Below are 18,503 nucleotides of genomic sequence, written 5' to 3' on the forward strand. Positions count from 1 at the left end.
ACAAGAATCGACTGGAGGTGGAACCGTAGGTGTCTGAGAAGAGTTTGGAGCCCAAAGCCAAACCAGAAGGGTGTTCACCCAGCCATAGCCCATGACTAACTCGCACTGTAAATCCCCTTTGGCAGACCGGAGACAAAACCTATGGGTAGTAAATGGCCCTCAAGCTTTTGAGTGCGTCCCTGCAAGTTGGGGCTGAAGCTTGTGCACAAAGGATTGCAAGGAAAGCGTGCCCTCCGGCTGCCCATGCTGTTTCTTGTTACGCTGGCATTCAGAAATGCCACTATAAAGTGTTTTTCCAGCAGTAAGCTGCAAAGGAACGTTATTGTGCTTCACTTACCCTCTTCTTCAGGGAGCACATGGAGAGTGGAAGACTGTACCAAAGGAGAGCATAAAAAAGCTGGGAAAGCTGCCAGCATCCTGCACCTCTAAATCACATCAACCACATGCTGGAGATTAATCAGGCATCTTAATGCTGGAGGGCTGATACCACACAATTATGTTTTATGGGCCTCTCACTCTCTAATCTTTGATTTCTGTTCCAGCCAAAGGTGGATGCAGATGCTGAGGCCAGGTGGGCATGGCAGATTAGTGTGCTATGCAGCTTGCCTGCTCTGGTTTGGAGTCAGCAGTGGTTCATTTCTGCTGAGACAACTTTTTTCTTGCCCTCTCTGCCCAGAAAGCTTTTGGCAATTACAGATTCCAGGATAGAGTTCAGCCTCCTGAGCCTCTTGCATTTTACAAGTGCAGAGTTGCCTGTGCAGAAGTAAATAGAATGTATTTAATAACAACAACATCCAGAAGCAGTTGGTTGGTGACCCTGTGTTTCTTGTTATGGTCACTGTGAGTTGCAATGGCTCTGTATGCAGACCTTTAAGGGTGATGAGAGCTGTGTGTCTAACACTGAGGATGGAGGCTCGTGGCTGGGGTGGAAATGTGCCTTCACATCTGAAAAGCTTTATCCAAGGAGTTGTGGATTGTAGCATCCTCCTCATTTTCAGTATTGTGAGTGAGCTGCCAAATGCGAAGCTGGGTCAAGGTAGGTGCATTGCACTGGAGGCTGTGGAATGCACCTCGAGTATGCCATAGGGAACGCTGTTCACCACTGTTGTGGGCTCTGTGGTTTTAAGGCAGCTGACATGAGAAACTCTGTTGGCTTCTTATTTTTCCAAGTGTGGCTAACTGAGCAATGCAGACATACCTAACTAGAGAGCTGCTAAGGCTTTGGTATTTACTGCTCTGCATCTCTGTTTGGATCCTGTCTCTCTGATGTAGAATAGTTCAGGCTGGAAAACACCTTTAAGATCGTCAAGTTTAACTGTTAACCCAGCTCTGCCAAGTCCACTCTCTATTTGGTTGCAGTCGCTCATGCCTGATGTGTGTCAGTGCAGTCCATAGCTCTGTGTGTGTGTGTGTGTGTGTGTGTGTGTGTGTACACACGTGCTTTTGCTTGCTTTATAAACTTACCCTTTTCCACAGCCTTCTAATGCAGGGCTGAAATTCATGTCCTTTGGAGTGTGGCTGACAGGTAGGAGGATCTGCCCTCCCCAAATGTTCTTTTGCATGTCAAGCTGGTTGGCTCCGTTATCCCCCCTAGAGCCTTGTCAGTTGGCTTGTTTGTCATTCTCAATCACAAGCTTCTGTGGACGTGAATGGAACTTGTTGTGCAGCTATGAAAAGAAGAAAGAAGCTATGGAAGTGGCTGGAAACCTATTGGGTGGAACATCTTTGCATGCTGTGCTAAGGATCAAAGGGACCCTGTTCATCCAGGGTCTCTGCTTTCTGGCTCCCAGACATGATGTTTCCAGGTCTGCTTCTTTATTTCTCATCAGCAAATATTATGCTATCAGAGGTTGTGAAAATCAAGAGGTGGTTGCTTGGGGGGGGGGGGGGAAGGTGTTTTGGTGCTATCAGCAGGGTGCAGAGGAGGTGGAAAGGGCAGCAAAATGCTGTCTGGCCCGAATTGTGTCTTGGTGGACCATTGCAAAAGGAGGAGCTGTAAAGCTTGAGTCTTGTGTGGGGTGGAGTGAGTTTGTGAGCCCAGACCCTTGGTTCCACCCTAAAAGAGAAATGTTAGCTCTTTGTAAACAGTATTGACAGAGCTTCCCAGTATTGGGAGGAAAGGAACTTCTGTATAAAACAGAAGGAAGTAGTTGAAATAAGGGGAAGTGTCATCGCCTGTCTGCAGCTGGTGAGAATCGGGATGTAACCCAAGAGCTCTGCCTCCTCCTTGCATGCCCTCCCTGCTCCTCCATGGTTCCCATGGGGTCTCTCAAACCCATAAACCCATCTGCTACGGGACCCAAGTTTAACAGCTGCTGCTCAAAACTGCTTAATGCAAAGCTGTCTGCACAGTGGCAGCAGAGAGGAGCAAACCGCTTATGTGGCTTCTGAGCGTGTGTTTCATGGGTTGCTCCAAGCTGCCCAAGAGATGCTCTCCGAACCCTGACCCCTGTTTGCTTCTTGCCCTCTTGTTTTTCTGACTCAGACGATTGAACTCTTGCTGCTGTTCTTGGGAAATGGCTCAACAGCTGAGTGCATCTCCTCCTCTGGGGGGTTTTGTATGTACAGCACATTTCTCCCTGGCTCCGTCTCCTCCGTGAGTGAGACGTGCTGCGGGCCCCCCCCTTCTCTTGCTGAGCTGTCTGCATGGCTTCGTTCCCTCTGCTCGCTGTTTAGGCAAGTCAGAAGTACTTAATTATCATCAGACGCCTTCTGCAAGAGAAGATTGCTGTGCTGTTAGAACCGGAACGGACATGACCGGGGAGCAAATGGATGTTTTTCAAAGAAGGGGTCTGAACATGCAGCGCATGGACCTGAAATAGGTCCCTCCTGCCGAAAGGCCCCAGGTGACCCATCGCTTGCCGGCGCAATTACCCGAGTCTTGGCAGCTGGCAAGATCAGCAAATGGGGTTTATGTCAGAGCTTGTTACCTTAATTTGGTTAATTGTAGAGCAGAGTGCGGCTGAACAGCCAGTTCAAACCAGGTTCCAGATCTCCGGGGTGCCGGGCATGGGCAGGGCATTGCCTTGAGAGTGGCTGTGTCTGCATGGGCTGGGGAGGATGAAGGATCCGGAGGGTGCACATAGCATGGTTTGGGGATGCTCTCACATAGAGACCCCTCTCTCCATGGGAGCAGTTGGGCTGTGCTTGGCAGCCTCACCTGTGCATTTGTAACCCTTGATTTGATCCAAAGTCAGCAGTTTAAGGCTGGAGGCTCGAGAGATGCAGTGTCCAGAACTGAGGTTCACACCTCCAGTTTGAACAGCAGGTGCTAGTGAGAATTTGTGTTAGAGGAAGGAGGTCAGAATGACCACGCTGGACCATCCACCCAGCATAAGAAAGATGGGGAGAGACTTCGTAGCAGGGCCTCTTACGGTAGGGTGAGAGATGATGGTTTTAAACTAAAAGGGATTCAGGCTGGACATCAATGAGGTTGGTAAGACACTGGCATGGGTTGCCCAGGTGCAGCATCCCTGGGAACATTCAAGGCCAGGCTGGATGTGGTTCTGGGCAACCTGTGCCCATCAAGTTGAAGATGTCCCTGCTCATTGCAGGTGGGTTGGATTAGATGAGCTTTGGAGTTCCCTTCCAACTCAGACTATTCTGTGTTTCTATTCCCAGCATCCAGCTGGGAGCAGTAGAGTGTCTGTGGATAAGTGTAAGAACAAGAGGGGCACGTGGTGCTTCCTGGGCACTTTCACATCCTCCAGTGCACCTGTGGGACTGTGGACACTTAACAACATGAGCTTGTCCCCTTGCAGTGGGAAGAGATAGACCTTGGCTCCTCTGGTTATTTCAGTGTGTTCTGGCAGGTTGCATAGGGATGTGAAGTTCAGCAGCTCACTGCAAGCGATGGAGAGGTACAGCTCAATAGATGAGGTGTCACAGTGAGGTGTTAGCTCCTCAGGTGCTGAGGAGGAACAAAAAGCCCTTTCCTTCCTTCCTAGTCTCTCCTGGCTGCCTCCTCACTGACCTAACTTGCCACTCCTTTGCCAGTAGCTGCATTTTGGTGCTGATGCTTCAAAGGGATGAGTTAGGTGCATGCTGCAGCGGGTGCAAGGAAAAGGTGTGTGAGTAATTACTTATGTCCCACCCATCCATCACCCTCACCTGCAGCATAATGAAATGCCAAGGCTTTGTTCTTTGCATCAGTGCTGCTCCCTTTGCTGCCTTTCCCTCTTTGTCCATGTACCCTGGAGGGCAGGCAGTCCTGACACACAGCCAAAGTGTCTGTACAGCCCCAGCAGGACACCAGATTGGGCTTGGACCCATCCTTGCCTGGAGGCTCATGGTTCCGAAGCGGATGGCACATCCTGAATCCAGGCTATATGGTTTGGGGCTGGGGACTACTGGTGGTCTCCTCTCATCCTGGCCAGCGGGCTGAGGGCAGCAGCTCAGCCCTTCCTCAGCAGCACTGGTGTATGGTTTCTGTGTGAGGTTTGGTTTTAGAGGGCACAGAGTGAAACCTGCAGATGCCTCAGAAAAAGGAACATTGGGACTGGGGGCTGTTGCCTGTGATGGGCAGAAAGAGGCTGCTGATGGACGATGGTGTGGAGCTGTGGACAACAAACGGAGGTGCATCCTCTTGACATGGTAGAGAGGTGGTCCGAGTAGGAGCCATTGACAGAGCATGGGCAGACCTTAAAGAGACTTCTCGAGGGGTGTTTGTAATGCTCAGAGAGCTCTCCTTGTCCATCGTTGTGCAGTTCTAGTGGCTAATTACAGTCACTGTTAACAAAAAGTGTATCTTATTCCCATAACAAAAGACCTGGAAAGCACTAGACTGGTAATTATCTAGGAGGGGCAGAAAATTAACTCAGGAAAGCTGAGCCCAAGGGATGCGGCAGAATGTGATACTGTGCACACCCACCTCCGGATCAGGCTTTTTATTCACAGCCAGGCCAGGGCATTAATGCTAAATTAAGATTATATGACTGAACCGATAAGACAAGGAATTAAGGTTAAACTTGCAGCATTGTATCGGTGCCTTTGAATTTCCTGGCTTTCCTATTGCACTTTGATGTATGTTTTCTACCCTCACTTTAAAACTGATTGGTGCATCTTGCAAAGGAGATTCCCTGGCTGAAGGGGCATTTAATACAACCAGGATACATTCAGAAGAGAGCTTCCTAGTGCAAGGAGGTGCTTGGAGATAGAAACAAGGCAACACCAGTACAGAGCTGTAATCTGCAGTGGAATGTGGACAAGTAGAGCCTTGCAAACCTGTTAGACATAAGTGCATGGGGCTCCCTGGACATGACTGCCCAGTGCATGAGCTGCTGCTATGGTTCTGGCTCTTTGCAGTTCATATCTGGAGCATCCCCTCACAAATGGGATAGCAACTAGCCAGGAAAGAAGGCAGGGGGATGCTGGTTTCCTGGGTACTTTGTGAGCAGAGAGCATTTTGCATGCTGTGCTAAGGAATATCTTTTTGCTGTGGTTAAGATTCAGCCGGAGCAGGAGGGAGAAAGGAGGTAAAAGGAGCAATGGCCAGGATGGAGAGGGTCGGGAGAAAGCTGGAGGGTCATGTAGAGAAGGGGAAAGACAAGAAAGACTATTCCATGCACACAGGGCAGTTCTGTGTCACTGGCACTGATGTGGAGCAGTTCCTTGTGAAGCCTCATGAGTGAAAGATGCAGCAGCAGAACAACAGTGCTGTCAGAAAAAGTCCCTCTTCCCGCCACTATAAAGATGAGTGTGAGGTGTTAAAAGGTTAATGCATTTGTTACCCAGCCCCTGCAAAAGAGGTCTTTGGTGACATAAGGGAGTGCAAGTTTACAGCGTGAGATGAGAAGAAAGGACATCCAGAAATGCCTGGCTTGTCGGCATCCCTCTCCACTCCATAGAAGCACATCGCAGGTACCTTGTGCTAAGAGATGAAGGGTTAAGCTCCAGGCCCTGCTGACTGCCATGTGATGTAGGTGCTGGGGTGATTAGTAAAGATCTGTGCCCTAAGAGGAATCACATGGGCTTCGACGGGGCTCCCTGGATGCAAACCTGCCCTGCTGAGTCCTGCCTTGCTCCTTGCTTCTGTCCTCTCCCAAGAGGAGCGCTGGATGCAGGGAGGGGAGCGTGGCTTTGCCATCCCACAGCCAGGCTCCACATCAAAAGGCAGGGAACAAAACAACTGCAGAGCATTTTAAAGCAAAATAAATAAGCCCTTTGGTGTGAGTGAGTTCTTAACCAAAGGTACAACCAAGTCTATTTATGGCTTTTATTTTAAAAGTAAATAACATAACAGAAACTTTTGATATTCAATCCCTACAGAACCTGACTTCCCACAATCAAAGGCATTGCCTTAACCCTCTGCTTTATCAGGTGGCTGGTGGGACTAGAGGAAATCCTGGGTTTCTGCTTTATTGGGTGGCTGGTGGAAGTGAAGGAAATCCTGGGTTTTTATCAAACGAAAGCAGCTTTCAGTTGAGAGGACAATGTGACAATATCTGTTTGCATAGCATCTTCCAGCAGGAAGGTCCCCAGAGTGTTTTCTTTGCAGAGAGAAGGTATCTGAGAGGTTACCTTAGTGATGGCACATTGTAGTGTGAGAAAGTTTTGAGTAATGGCCATTTGCTTGAGAGAAGTGTATTTGGTGCTGATTACTTGGTGCATGATTCCAGGTGAGTTAAGTACTGTAAAGCTGGAGGTATCAGTCCAACACGTGCACATGCTCTGTAGCATAACCCAAAATGCATCATCATGATAATTAAGAATACTAAGAGCAGCTTTTGCCTCCAGGTTTCTCTGTTTCAAACGCCACAAAGGGTCACAATCCATCTGCATTGGTTTTGTTTTCTGCAGGTGATGTGACAAACCTGACTCCTGAGCACTCCTTTGAAGGCACGAAAGTAGATGTGGGGAACATCGTGCTAGCTCTATACAGTGGTCTCTTTGCCTATGGAGGATGGTAAGATTCAGCCCTCTATCTTTCTTTCAGTGCTAAATGCTGTAGTCCATTCGTTTTGTCCTCAGATTATGTTTGAAGGAAGAGCGTGGTGGAGGACTTCCCATCTTTCTTGTAACCAGGTGGTTTGGGTTTGCCTATTGATGTTGGTAGTCATACTTCACACCCTGTTTCCAGCCAGGACATCAGAGCACAAAGAAGTAGAGATGATCATGGCATTTAGAAGAGGCAGCAGATGATGGGTGATGATCCACCATGATGCTGGGTACAGCTTCTAGGTGTGTTAAGGGACAGCAGCAGGATGGGGTTAGCTGGAAGGGAGATATGCTAAATGCCAGCAGATTACTTTGAGCACCAAACTGAAGCTCCTGAAGGGCTTCTTCATCAGTCCCTTTGAGCACTTGCAAGCACAAAGAGCCTGCTCAATTTGCTGTGAAAACAGGCCAGTTGCAGCCTCCCTTCTTGCTTGGAGGTGTGGCCCTGTCAGTCCTGGGTCCAGATCTTCACCTGCAATCACCCCTCCTCTTGCACAAAAGCTGGTCTGTTATATCCACCATCACCATCCAGGGCTTGTCCTTTGCTGCAGCTCTCGGACTAGGCATTAGCCTCATAACTTTTACTGCAGGTGCCAGTCTCTCTACTCCTCTTGAAATTCCCTTGCAGATGAGTGTAGGATGAAAGGCTTCATTTATTCCATGGGCTAACCATAAATAACCACTGCTCTTTTCAAATTACAGGAATTACTTGAACTTTGTTACAGAAGAGATGATAAATCCCTACAGGTAGGTGTGTGTCCTGTATTGGTTTCCCCTGTGGGGAGAGCCTGTTCTCAGGAAGCCTTTTCCTTGTCTGTGTAACAGGGGTTGCTGATCAGCCCAGAAGGGGAAGTAGAAAACAAGTTAAATTAATGGCATTGTTCCTCACTGGGACAGGGGAAGGGGGAATAATAATCTCCTTTTGAGAAGAGCTGTTGCTTACACTGCTTTCCTGTACTGCTTGTATTACCGTTGCTGTTGGAAAGTCCTGCTTCCTTGGCACGGCACCTCTCTGAATTACAGGCAAGGAAGAAACACTCATGGCTCTATTGCTGTCTTGTATAAACTCCCACAAGAGTACTTGTGTGGACATATGCTTGTCACATGCTCTTCCTCTTCTCTTGAGCAATAGCTGCTTTCTGCACTGCTCATGCCTTTCGGGGCTGAGGTAAGGGTGGGCAACACCAAAGCCAGGACATGGCTGATAAATCACTTCTGCTCACAGACAAGGTAACGATGAGGCATTGTCAATACAAGCTTCAGGGTCACTTGTGCAAGAACCCATTCCTGGCTGACCCTGGCAGTGATTAGTGCCTGCTGGGAAGCGTATGATTTGATATGAGCTTTCCTTCACAAACACAGTTATAGAAAGTGTTTTTTTGACATTTTGCAATTATTTTAATCTCTTCCTGAATGCAGTCACAGTATTTGACTCTTTCCTCCTGTGGCTTTGAGCTCCACTTGACCAATTATACACGGTATCAAGCAGGGTTTCCTTTTTCAGTTTCCGTTCACAAATGAAGTTAGGCTGTTTGGAAAGGCAAATTTGTACCAACACAACCTCATCATTACAGACAGACTCAGACTGTGTCTGAACTCGTTTTCATTGAGTTTCATCAGTCCAGTGAGCTCCACAGTTAGAGCCTAAAATCTGCCCACTAAATCTCTGATCTTTCCATCTCCCACAAGAAACCCACTAGCAGGAATGGTTCTCTGCCCAGAAGAGAATAAATACGCTAATGCCACTGGCACTGGAGGTTATTTTTAACTAATGGCCTTTGCAGTGATCCTGGACTACTGCTTGCCCAGACAGTCAGAGTCTCTCTGTGCATAAAGTTCCTTCTGCCATAATCCTTCACTCTACATGTGTCAGGCTTCAGTCTGTTCCCATGTGGGCCATCGTCTCCTTTCCTATGGGAGCAGTGTGTGGCTTGGAAACGGGACATGCTAAAGAGCCAAAGGGCAGAATGGCTCAAGCAAACTTCAAGCGAGCAGTGGAGGGCTGTGGCATGAAGACATCAACAACCCTCTTCTCTGAACTGCAGCACCCCATTGCAATCTATGTTTTCTTCCTAGAAACCTGCCTCTGGCTATCATCATCTCACTACCTGTAGTCACTTTGGTTTATGTGCTGACAAACTTGGCTTACTTCACCACCCTGTCAACAGAGCAGATGCTGACATCCGAAGCTGTGGCTGTGGTAAGCTAGGTGCATTTCTGATGTGACTCATCTGTCTTCTAGGGCTGGTTAAATCAGATGTACAATCTCTCCATACATCTCATAGTTCCTTCCAGGCTGATCATGGCTGCATACATAAGAACTGACGTTTGACAGGAGTAAAGAGCAACTGTGACAGGAGCAGGGAAGAACAGTGTGATACCAAGTGGGGTTAATCACAGACAATAGTAAGGGTGGGCAGTCAGTTACCACTGCTCTTGATTTGGTCAATATGCAAGGTTACTGCTGGCCCCATGACTTCTCATCAGTTACCAGCACATGATACTTATGTGAAAAGGTCATGCATTCAATACTGAACTAGGTTGTTCTCTTTCTGTATCTTCTTTGTTTTAATTAAGAGAGGAAAATAATACTTGTATTAATTAAAATGCCATGGCGGTCAGAAATCCTGACTGCTTTGGAAGTAAGCAGCACAGTGTGATCTTGCAAACTGAGCGTGACCAGGATTGTTCAGTGCTTCAGAGGGAATTTCGCAGTCCCAGGATGAGGGATGAGCTGGTCTGGGCAGTTCTGATGATGTGCTCCATCCTTTGGGTTAGTAGCAAGACCCTGCTCCAGCCTGCACCTATTCAGCACTGAGTTATTCCACTAGCTGTCTGTCTGGTTGTCTTGCTTGCCTTTGCAAGTCTTGACATCAGTGTATTAATAGCGTTGGTGTAAAACTGCAGGGAAACAGCATGGGGTCAGTTTGTGATGTGAAAAAACAACTCCAGGTCAATGCCTTTAGAAGGGAATGCATCCCAGGTCCTTACTCAGCAGCTGGCAATAGCTGTGTGTCTGAATCTCGTCACAGCTTCCCTTTGGTCTTGAACCTTTGGATAACTATTGTGATAAATATTGTGTCCTGACTCTGAAGGAAGGGCTTATTGCTGATGTTTTTTTGCAGTTCCACAATGTGCTTTGCAGGGAAGGAGGAGCAGCAAACAGTAATATGGAAAATCCCATAACAGCTTCGGCACTACACTATGTCACTTGCTCAGATTTCTATAAATACTAAATCTTTGTAGGCAGCTGTGATTTCTTCTGGGCATTTTGGGTTTGAAATGTCTGTCTTGTTGCCCCTCATTTAGGATTTTGGGAACTATCACCTTGGCGTCATGTCCTGGATCATACCCGTCTTCGTTGGCTTATCCTGCTTTGGATCCGTTAATGGATCTCTCTTCACTTCTTCCCGGTAGGTTTCTTACTTAATTTTGTGGGTTTGTTTGCAAGCTGTGCTCAATCCCTCTTTGCTTGGCATTGTCCTCCAAAGAATGGCTGTGTTCAGGCACAAAGTCTGAAGGGTCCGGAGGCCATGTGGGGAATGAAGGGAAAACCAAGTAAGACTTCAAAACCATATCCAGTTTAAAGGAAGACTTTTGAGTGGTCTTGGTCTTCTGTTTCTCAGGCAAAATCCCATTGACGTTATCAGAACGTAAGCAAACACATGCTTGGGGCTCAGTGCTATTGCCTGAGAAAGTGGCTTTAATGAAAAGCAGAAACCTATGAAACCTCAGGGCTGAAAATCCCTCAAGAAAGAACGGGTCAGGATGGGGACTGAGACGGTTCCAGCTCTGACACACATCTCCCAGGTTGTCTTAGGAAAGTCACTTAATTGCTCTCTTTGGAAAGGAGGATATAAACACATCCTTTCCTGCATTCCTTGGCTGTCTCCAGCCTGCCTTCCGTAAGACAGGGACTTTCCACTCTCTGTGTTTAGAACACCCATGCTGTGGTCTGATCCTGGAGGGCCTCACTCCTTTTGCCTTACTAGCAAAAGGGTGCTAGTCTTGATTATGCAAAGCACTGCTAAGGTAGAAAACCTGCATGTAGCCTGAGCCTTTCAGTCTAGGCTGAGCTTGAGCTGTCCCCACTTGTTTTGTGATGAAGAGAAACCCCAGCCCAGGACTGAAGGTTGCAGAGGTGATAACTGCTCTGTCTTTCCATCCCAGGCTGTTCTTTGTGGGATCCCGAGAAGGGCATTTGCCTTCAATCCTGTCTATGATTCACCCCAGGCTCCTCACTCCTGTGCCATCCCTCGTCTTTACGGTAAGCACCTGGCTCTCTGGTGATGAGGATCAATGTGGTACTGAGGAGTGGGTTAGGGTAGGATCCCATCAGAGTGGTTGGATGGGGCTACTTGGGCACCACTTCCAGACAGAGCCATTCCTGCATGCACCGACAGGAGAGGATAGACCTTCTCCCTCTCATCGTATCCTCATACTCCACTTCTGTTTTGAAATCATTGCAGGCACCAATTGCAAATAACCTAAAAGAAGTGAAAAATAATCAATACGATTTTTTCCTGGGCAGATAGTTCTGAAACACCTGTGTTTAGTGCTGTAACACACTTGGGTTTGCCTGCTCCCTTTGCTAATGGCTTTTTTTTTTCTGGATGCAGTGCATCATGACCCTGCTCTATGCCTTTTCCAACAACATTTTCTCAGTCATCAACTTCTTCAGCTTCTTCAACTGGCTCTGCGTGGCTCTGGCCATCATCGGCATGATGTGGCTGCGTTACAAGAAACCAGAGCTAGAAAGGCCCATCAAGGTGAGAACAGCGTGGTAGCTGCATGGTGGTTCCTCCCCGAGTCCCTTCTTGGCACCAGGGAAGGTTAGCAAGTTGGTTATCCTCTATGGAAGAAGACCTGGGATTGCAAGCGTGAGGAGGAAATGTTGTGTTGTAAGCAACCTGCTGCATGGGAATCTGCTGGATGCAAATCAGCGCGGGAGGACAAGGAGCTACCAGGGGACATCAGAGAGCAGGAGGTTCTGGGTGTCAGAGATGCGGGGTGCTCTGGTGGCGTAGCCCAGTGGGAAGCTCTCAGTGACTGACATATTCCCCAGGGCAAATCCTATGCTGTGGCTCGCAGTGAAACGCTCTGCGACATCATGGAATTCAATTAAAATAGCTTTTTAATAAAGCAGGCAAACCCACGCCTGCAGAGAGGAGAACTTAGTTCTCTTTGTCCTTGGCCAGCTTGGCAGTGCCGTATCCCATCTGGGACGAGCCCAAGATTGTGTCAGCCACAAGCATGTCTGCCTTCCTTAAAGGCATGTTTCTCAGTCGTCCCCCAGCAGGTCCCTGCCAGGCCACAGGCAGCCAGAAAGAAGCAAAACCCACAGACCTGTACCAGTGCCTTCCCAAAGTAACTCTTGCAGGGTGTTTCCTTAGGGTTTGGGCTTTGACTCTAAAAGCCATGCTGCTCTCAGTGGGTGCCCTGCTCAGAACCTAAGAACTGCCGTGAAGAAGCAGTGCTGCCTGTGCTGTGGTTGCTGCTGAATTTGATGCTGTTGGTACAAGTGTTTTTCATAAGGAATCATCCAAGTATGGAATTGGGGTCAAAAAAAAGGGTGCCGAGAAAGGCTCTTGGCAAGCCACATGTGCATGCTTTGTTTTGCTGGTTTTAAGTGTACGTGGTAGGTGTTAGCCTACGTCTGTTTTCTCCAGGATTGAGGAAGAGCACTGTGTAAATCAATACCTTCCCCATGGCAATTCGAGGCCATGGTCCCCTTATTCAGAGCACTGAGGCAGACAGGAGCACTGTCCATGTAGGCATCCATAGGAGAACATGAGCTCCTTCCCTCCCTGGGCTGTACAGCTAGACTGGAAAGCGTACCTTGTTCCCCTGATACAGCTTCTAACCAGTTCTTTGGGTCCCTGTTCAGGTGAATATCTGCCTGCCCGTTTTCTTCATCCTGGCCTGCTTGTTTCTCATTGCTGTTTCCTTCTGGATGACACCGAAGGAATGCGCCATTGGCTTTGCGATCATCTTCAGTGGGATCCCTGTTTACTTCTTCGGGGTCTGGTGGCAAAACAAGCCCGAATGGGTTGTCCAACTCATCTGTAAGTATTACCAGTGAAAAGCAAAGGTGCAGCCTTGTCTTGTGCTCCAGAAATAGCAGCTTCCTGGTGAGCATGCTACAGCTGGTAGCACTGGCTCTCCTTTGCAGAATGGAGACTTCCAGCGTCTTAGTTCTGATTAATTCTTCTTTAATGGAAACAAGTTTTAACCTGATGATTACCTTATCTACCAAGCACCCAAAACGCACTCTGCCTTGTGATAATTGCAAAGTTTGGGCCAAATACCATGGGTATTCTTTATCTTGGCACACTGGTGGCTGTTACGCAGTGGAGCGTAATTTGCTGAGCGCATTGCTGCCTTTCTTCTACCTCCTGTCAAAGCACAGGGTCAAACCTTTTGTCAGCAGAGAATCCTTCTCCAGTGGTGTAGGAAGGGAAAAGAACTAACAGTGTCACAGTGTGAGCACAGTTGGCCTCAGTTTGATTGCTGAAACTTCATAATTGGTCCCAATCCATCTCTTAGCCAGTGCTAACATTTCTGATCCAGTCAAAGCTCGATTTGGCATCAAAATGGGGCAGCAGAGCAGAGGGAGGGGAGAATCCCCTGGATGCTTTCTCTTACAAGGTTTAAAGTATCTTCATATAAGGTTTTCCAGCAGCTGATACTACCCCGTGGGGTGTTTTGAAGGGATGGAGGGGCTGTGCTTGGCACATGGAACCTCTGCCTGAGCACCTGAATCAAGACAGTCACTCCATGTGTTCAAGTAACTGAACTGCACCATCGCCCCCCCAGCTCTCATGCAACAGCCTGACCTAGAAAAGCAGACAAGGAGAAATGCCCAGCCTTAGCTGGATGCATTTTATGAAGAAGAAAAAAGCCTTTCAACAGTGCTTAGCGCTTGTTATTATTCTCCCCCTCTGGTCTCTCTCTCCCTCTCACACACTCACTGTTTTATTCACAGTGTTAGGCTCAGTTCCTGGAAAAGCCATTTCTGCAGTGCCTGAGTGGTGAATTACCATATTAATTGTTTTCTACCCACTCAAAGGTCTGTTAGGAGAATATAGAAAATATTCTGGGAACACCAGGTGATAATGCTGCAGATGCCCAGTTAGGAACATAAGAACTCCCATCATGTGTATATTCATATATTGCAAAGAGTTTGGTCACTTCCAACTGATCTGGCTGGACTTTGTGTGCATTTAGTATTAGTGTTAGCTCTACCTGGCTGGACTATCTTGTGATCTCCAAACACACGGTGAAGCAGCAGAAGGCACAGGTGTGTTTGGACACAAGCTGCCTAAACTAATGGGTGGAAAAATAAAGTTACTTCAGGTTAGAACCTTTCCTGTGGAAACTGGCACCTGAAATGCTTCCTTTGCTCTCCACCTGCTCTGTGCAAGGCAGTGGGCTCTGCCTTGGGTTCATAGGCAGAGTTGGCTTTGTTGTTGGTACTCGAGCCGTTAAAGAAGCTGTGTTCACATACAGCCAAGGTTTTCAAAATAGGAAGTAAAAGCATCAGTTCCTATTTTCTATGGTAATTCCTGTTGCTGTGCTTGACTCAGTTTTGGCTGCTTGCAATTACGGCATCCAAATGCAGTTACCATATCACCATGCAAGTAGAATCTGGTGTCAAGAGGTACTGGAGCCTCTCAGGGCATTACTGCAGAAGCAAAGTTCCCTGTGTTCCGTTTTATATGAATGTATATATTTTATATGTCCTGTTTAAGTTCTGGGCATGAGTCAATAATAACCTGCTGCTCCTTTGCTTTCAAGTCTTACACTGTATTTGGACTAAACTTGCTCAGAATCATGGTGGGGAGGCAAAAGGATGAGCCCTTTTGAGGCAGAGTATCATGAACTAAGACCAAGATATATGTTGGGCCCTTACGTGTGATCTGTGACCTGTACTTTGCTCTCTTCCCCATAGTCTCCGCAACAGTCCTGTGCCAGAAACTGATGGAAGTGGTTCCACAAGAATCGTAAGCAGGAAAAGCAGAGACATTCAGCTTGAGGAAACGCACAACATTACTCTTAAGACGACACAAGGAGAAAACGCTTCTGATCCCTCGTAAACGAATCCTAGGCACTGGAGCACCCCATCGGAGCTGCTTCGTGTCTGACACCGTGCCACCAGCTCTGCCTTGTCTCCACCAGCCCCTCTATCACCACCCTTTAGCCTGGCAGATGGGCAACCCTGTGGTGAGAAGTTCTTGGTACAAATGTGAGCCAGAAGGAGGAATTCCAGCCAGGAGCTTCCAAAGGGGTCCTGCCTGTCCAGCAGCAGGAAGTCTGATAGCATCCGTGTGTGTGTGTGTGTGATACGGAGGGCTGTATTCCAATTCTGTGTAGACTTACTTGGCTTGGGTTTGGATCTGGGATCCCCCAGACTAGAGCAGATCTGCTCCTGAGCCCAATTTGAGTGTTGCCAGCCCTACAAATGTGCCTGTACGTGGGTCTGGGGCTGTCACAGAACCGCAGGGTGGTCCTGAGCCCCATCCACCGGCCTTCCCTGGACAACAGGGGGTTGTTGGGAAGCGAAGGTTGGCTGATGTTGGCTCACAAACACACACAAAGTCATACCAAAACACATGCTGCTGGATGCTTTGGATTCTGTCCGCTGGCAGTGACTTAAGTGAGACAAGGCAGAGCAGAATTAGTGTCAGAGAAACAATGTGGGGAGGTCTTGTCTGATTTTCATTGCATTCCTGACTAGAGCACTCGGGGATCCCCTGCCGTTGTCTGGCTTTGAACTCTCAGATCCAAGCCATCTCCCTGCTGTTGAGTCAGCCCTCTGGGATGCTCTTCACCACAATGCCCATCCCGTGGCCCTGTGAGTTGTACTGGGGCAGGTACAGGCCCGAGGGTGGAATTTCTCCTGATAAACCAAGGGAATAGCACTAGCAGAAGGCCCAGTCCTTGGTTTGCTCACTCCATGTTTCTCTGTAGGCAGGCTATCATCCAGCATGGGATGAGCAGCATCATGCTGTCCAAATGGCCCTGTTCATTGCCCGCGGTGTGATTCATGTTTGCCCATAAACCATTTGCAAAGAGAAAATTAAGCGTGGAATTCCTTTAGCTTGTTCCCTTCGGGCTGGCTTGTGCACTGCCTGTTGCTGTGCCCTGTGTCTCTGTATCTTCTACAACATGCAGTGGAGATGGGACCAGCTGGGACTGGGGGTGTAGAAAAGGGCAGATGTCCCCAGATGCTGGAGCCTGGGTTTAATCTTGGTCTGCTGTAGATGGTCTGTTTTGCTCTGAGAAGCAGGGACTGGGGCCCTGCTCCTCCTTTGTGCAAAACGGCATCATCAGGTTTGGCTTGATGAGATGCTCCCACCAACACCCTTGTGCTCAGGGAGCAGTCTCTGAGCACAAACCATGTTCTGCATGTGAAGTCTTGTTTTGCTGTTGTGGTGGTGCAGTCCCATCCCCTGAGCGCACCCAAAATTCCTCTACTTCTGAGTAGTCAAAACTGTCCTCTAAGGAGCATGTTGCTTTATTTGGTCAAAAGCATCACCTCAAAACTGCAGTTGTGAACAGTTTGTTCATGACACCTCTGCACTTGAGGTGATCGTCACTTGGAAATCAAAAGCATCTTTTCCCTGCAAGTGAGCTGCTTCAGTCTCTATTACAGATCTTTGTGCTTGTGCTTTGTGCAAATGGGTTGTTAAACTACCTTTTTTCTTCAATATTTCTGTAAACTGAGCTGTTTGGAAACCAGGATCCTCCAAGAGCTAATGCATTCTATGGATTCTCCTTGTAGTAGGCAGTTATTTGGGATGACAAGGCATTAAGAACACCAATGGTACTAGCTCATGCTTTGTTCTTTTAAGTTCTTTAGCAAAAAAAAAAAAGGGGTTGTGTGTTATAGCAGGTTGCAGCTTCTGTTCAAATGTGTGAGAGCGACTGTGGCTATGTCAGCAAGTGTCTGCATGCTGCTCTTTGCTATTGCTTCACCAACCATTCGTCTTTGCTTTGAGGCAGTGCAGGAGGAATAGGTGAGACAATCATGACAATGAGAACCTTTGCTGTCAGGTTGCTTATTCCATGGCAGCACAATGTAGAGATACCCAAGCCAGCCCTGTGCCTCTCTGCATGTGTTAGCATCGAGCTGTCCTGGAGCTCAGTTAACCTCTGGGGAGCTGCAGCTGGTTTGGGTATATCTACAGCACAGAAGAACCCAAAGTTCATGGCCAGCGCCTGGCTGTCCAGGGGACCTATGTGCAATGAATTGGAGCATCTTGGATCCAGTGCCTGTGGAGAGGAGTTTGCATAAATAAGGTCATGAACCATAAAACCTGAACTCAGTTTTTGGGATCCTCTTGCAGCTGAAGGCTGAGAGGTTTTGGCAGGGGGGGTGATGGGAAATCACTGCTTATGCTGGACCTGTTTTATGGAGAGAGAACCTCAGTCTGTCACCTTTCACTTGGTCTGCAGGCTTTTTTGGCTGTACTGGTCTTGGGGCCAATGCCCGGCAGGGCCTGGGTTCAGCACAGGGGCTCTTAGTGCTAACACATGCCAGCAGAACCACTTGCAATGCAAAGGAAAGAGATTATAACTCTCAGCCACCTCAATCCAATGTAAATTAGCACTCGAGTCCAGTCCATAGAGAGCTCAGAAATGGGTCCAAATCTTTCTAAAACATGGGGATCGCTTGGTTTGGACACATCTTTAAATGAGGTTTCAGTGGAGACCATCACGACATGATTGCCTCTTGGTGAACCTTTTACACTGGTTTTAAAGAGGAGATGTCACACTGAGAAATATTTTTTTATTAATTAACTGATCTTAATTAAATCTTTCACTCGCTTGCTCGCTCTTTATGAATTTTCATGATTTTTCACTTGCTGCTAAAGATCTTTCTCTTGTACTAACCTGCTGGCTCTGGCATTGATACTGTATGTTTCATGGTGATCTCACCAGCATCTCTCTAGCAATAGAGGTTTAGGAAGAAACTGAGCCAGGTATCAGCACAGAATGACAAAAACGTTGCATTTGGTCAGTCACAGTTCACATTGCAAAGTTTACCCTGCAAAAACCTGATTTCTTTTATCCCTGATTCATTGACCCCGATAGTCTCCCCCCCACCATGGTGACATGGCTGTAAGAGGCTGGCTTATTTTTCTTGGGGATTAAGGAAATAACAAGGAAAGGGGTAAAACTTAAAAACACAAGAAAGTAATTTCTCCAATGGTGAAACTAACAGGATCTACTCGTGTGGCAGCCTGTAACTTAAATCAGCACCCAGGAGCGTCTGCTTCTCTCAGGCTTGCCATGCTCAAATGCGTGTTGAGAGCGTACATCCCATCAAAGACCTCCTTGCTTGGTTTCCTCAAATGTGGAATGAGGTGCAAGGAGGAACAGAGACTTCACAGGAAATATCTCACCATTCCCAGTGCCGGATGTGGGAATTTTCTGTTGTTTCTGTGTTTGCTTGTGCTCTTTTGAGGCCATGGTCAGTCACGCCTGTTGTGACCCAGCAGTTGGAGAAACACCCTTCCTATAAAGTACATACACAGACACAGTGACCATGAATTGGCTTTCCT

The 18,503-nt window shown here is 47.8% G+C and overlaps 1 protein-coding gene across 1 annotated transcript in view; it reads left to right on the plus strand.

The window, feature by feature from the left end:
• The window catches only part of SLC7A5 (solute carrier family 7 member 5), a 37,436-nt gene extending 19,338 nt beyond the window's left edge, over positions 1-18,098 (plus strand). Inside the window, exons 3-10 of the mRNA XM_061343261.1 lie at positions 6,799-6,904; positions 7,639-7,683; positions 9,013-9,136; positions 10,246-10,349; positions 11,107-11,203; positions 11,556-11,705; positions 12,824-13,001; positions 14,888-18,098. Of these exons, the coding sequence (XP_061199245.1) occupies positions 6,799-6,904; positions 7,639-7,683; positions 9,013-9,136; positions 10,246-10,349; positions 11,107-11,203; positions 11,556-11,705; positions 12,824-13,001; positions 14,888-14,943 (860 nt within the window). The 3' untranslated portion in view covers positions 14,944-18,098. The remainder of the gene's footprint in view (positions 1-6,798; positions 6,905-7,638; positions 7,684-9,012; positions 9,137-10,245; positions 10,350-11,106; positions 11,204-11,555; positions 11,706-12,823; positions 13,002-14,887) is intronic.
• Positions 18,099-18,503: the final 405 nt, after the last annotated feature.

Source organism: Neopsephotus bourkii, unplaced genomic scaffold, assembly GCF_033783945.1.
Source record: "Neopsephotus bourkii isolate Nb327-2 ecotype Australia unplaced genomic scaffold, CSIRO-AGI_Nbou_v1 NB_1824, whole genome shotgun sequence".
Lineage (NCBI taxonomy): Eukaryota > Metazoa > Chordata > Aves > Psittaciformes > Psittacidae > Neopsephotus > Neopsephotus bourkii.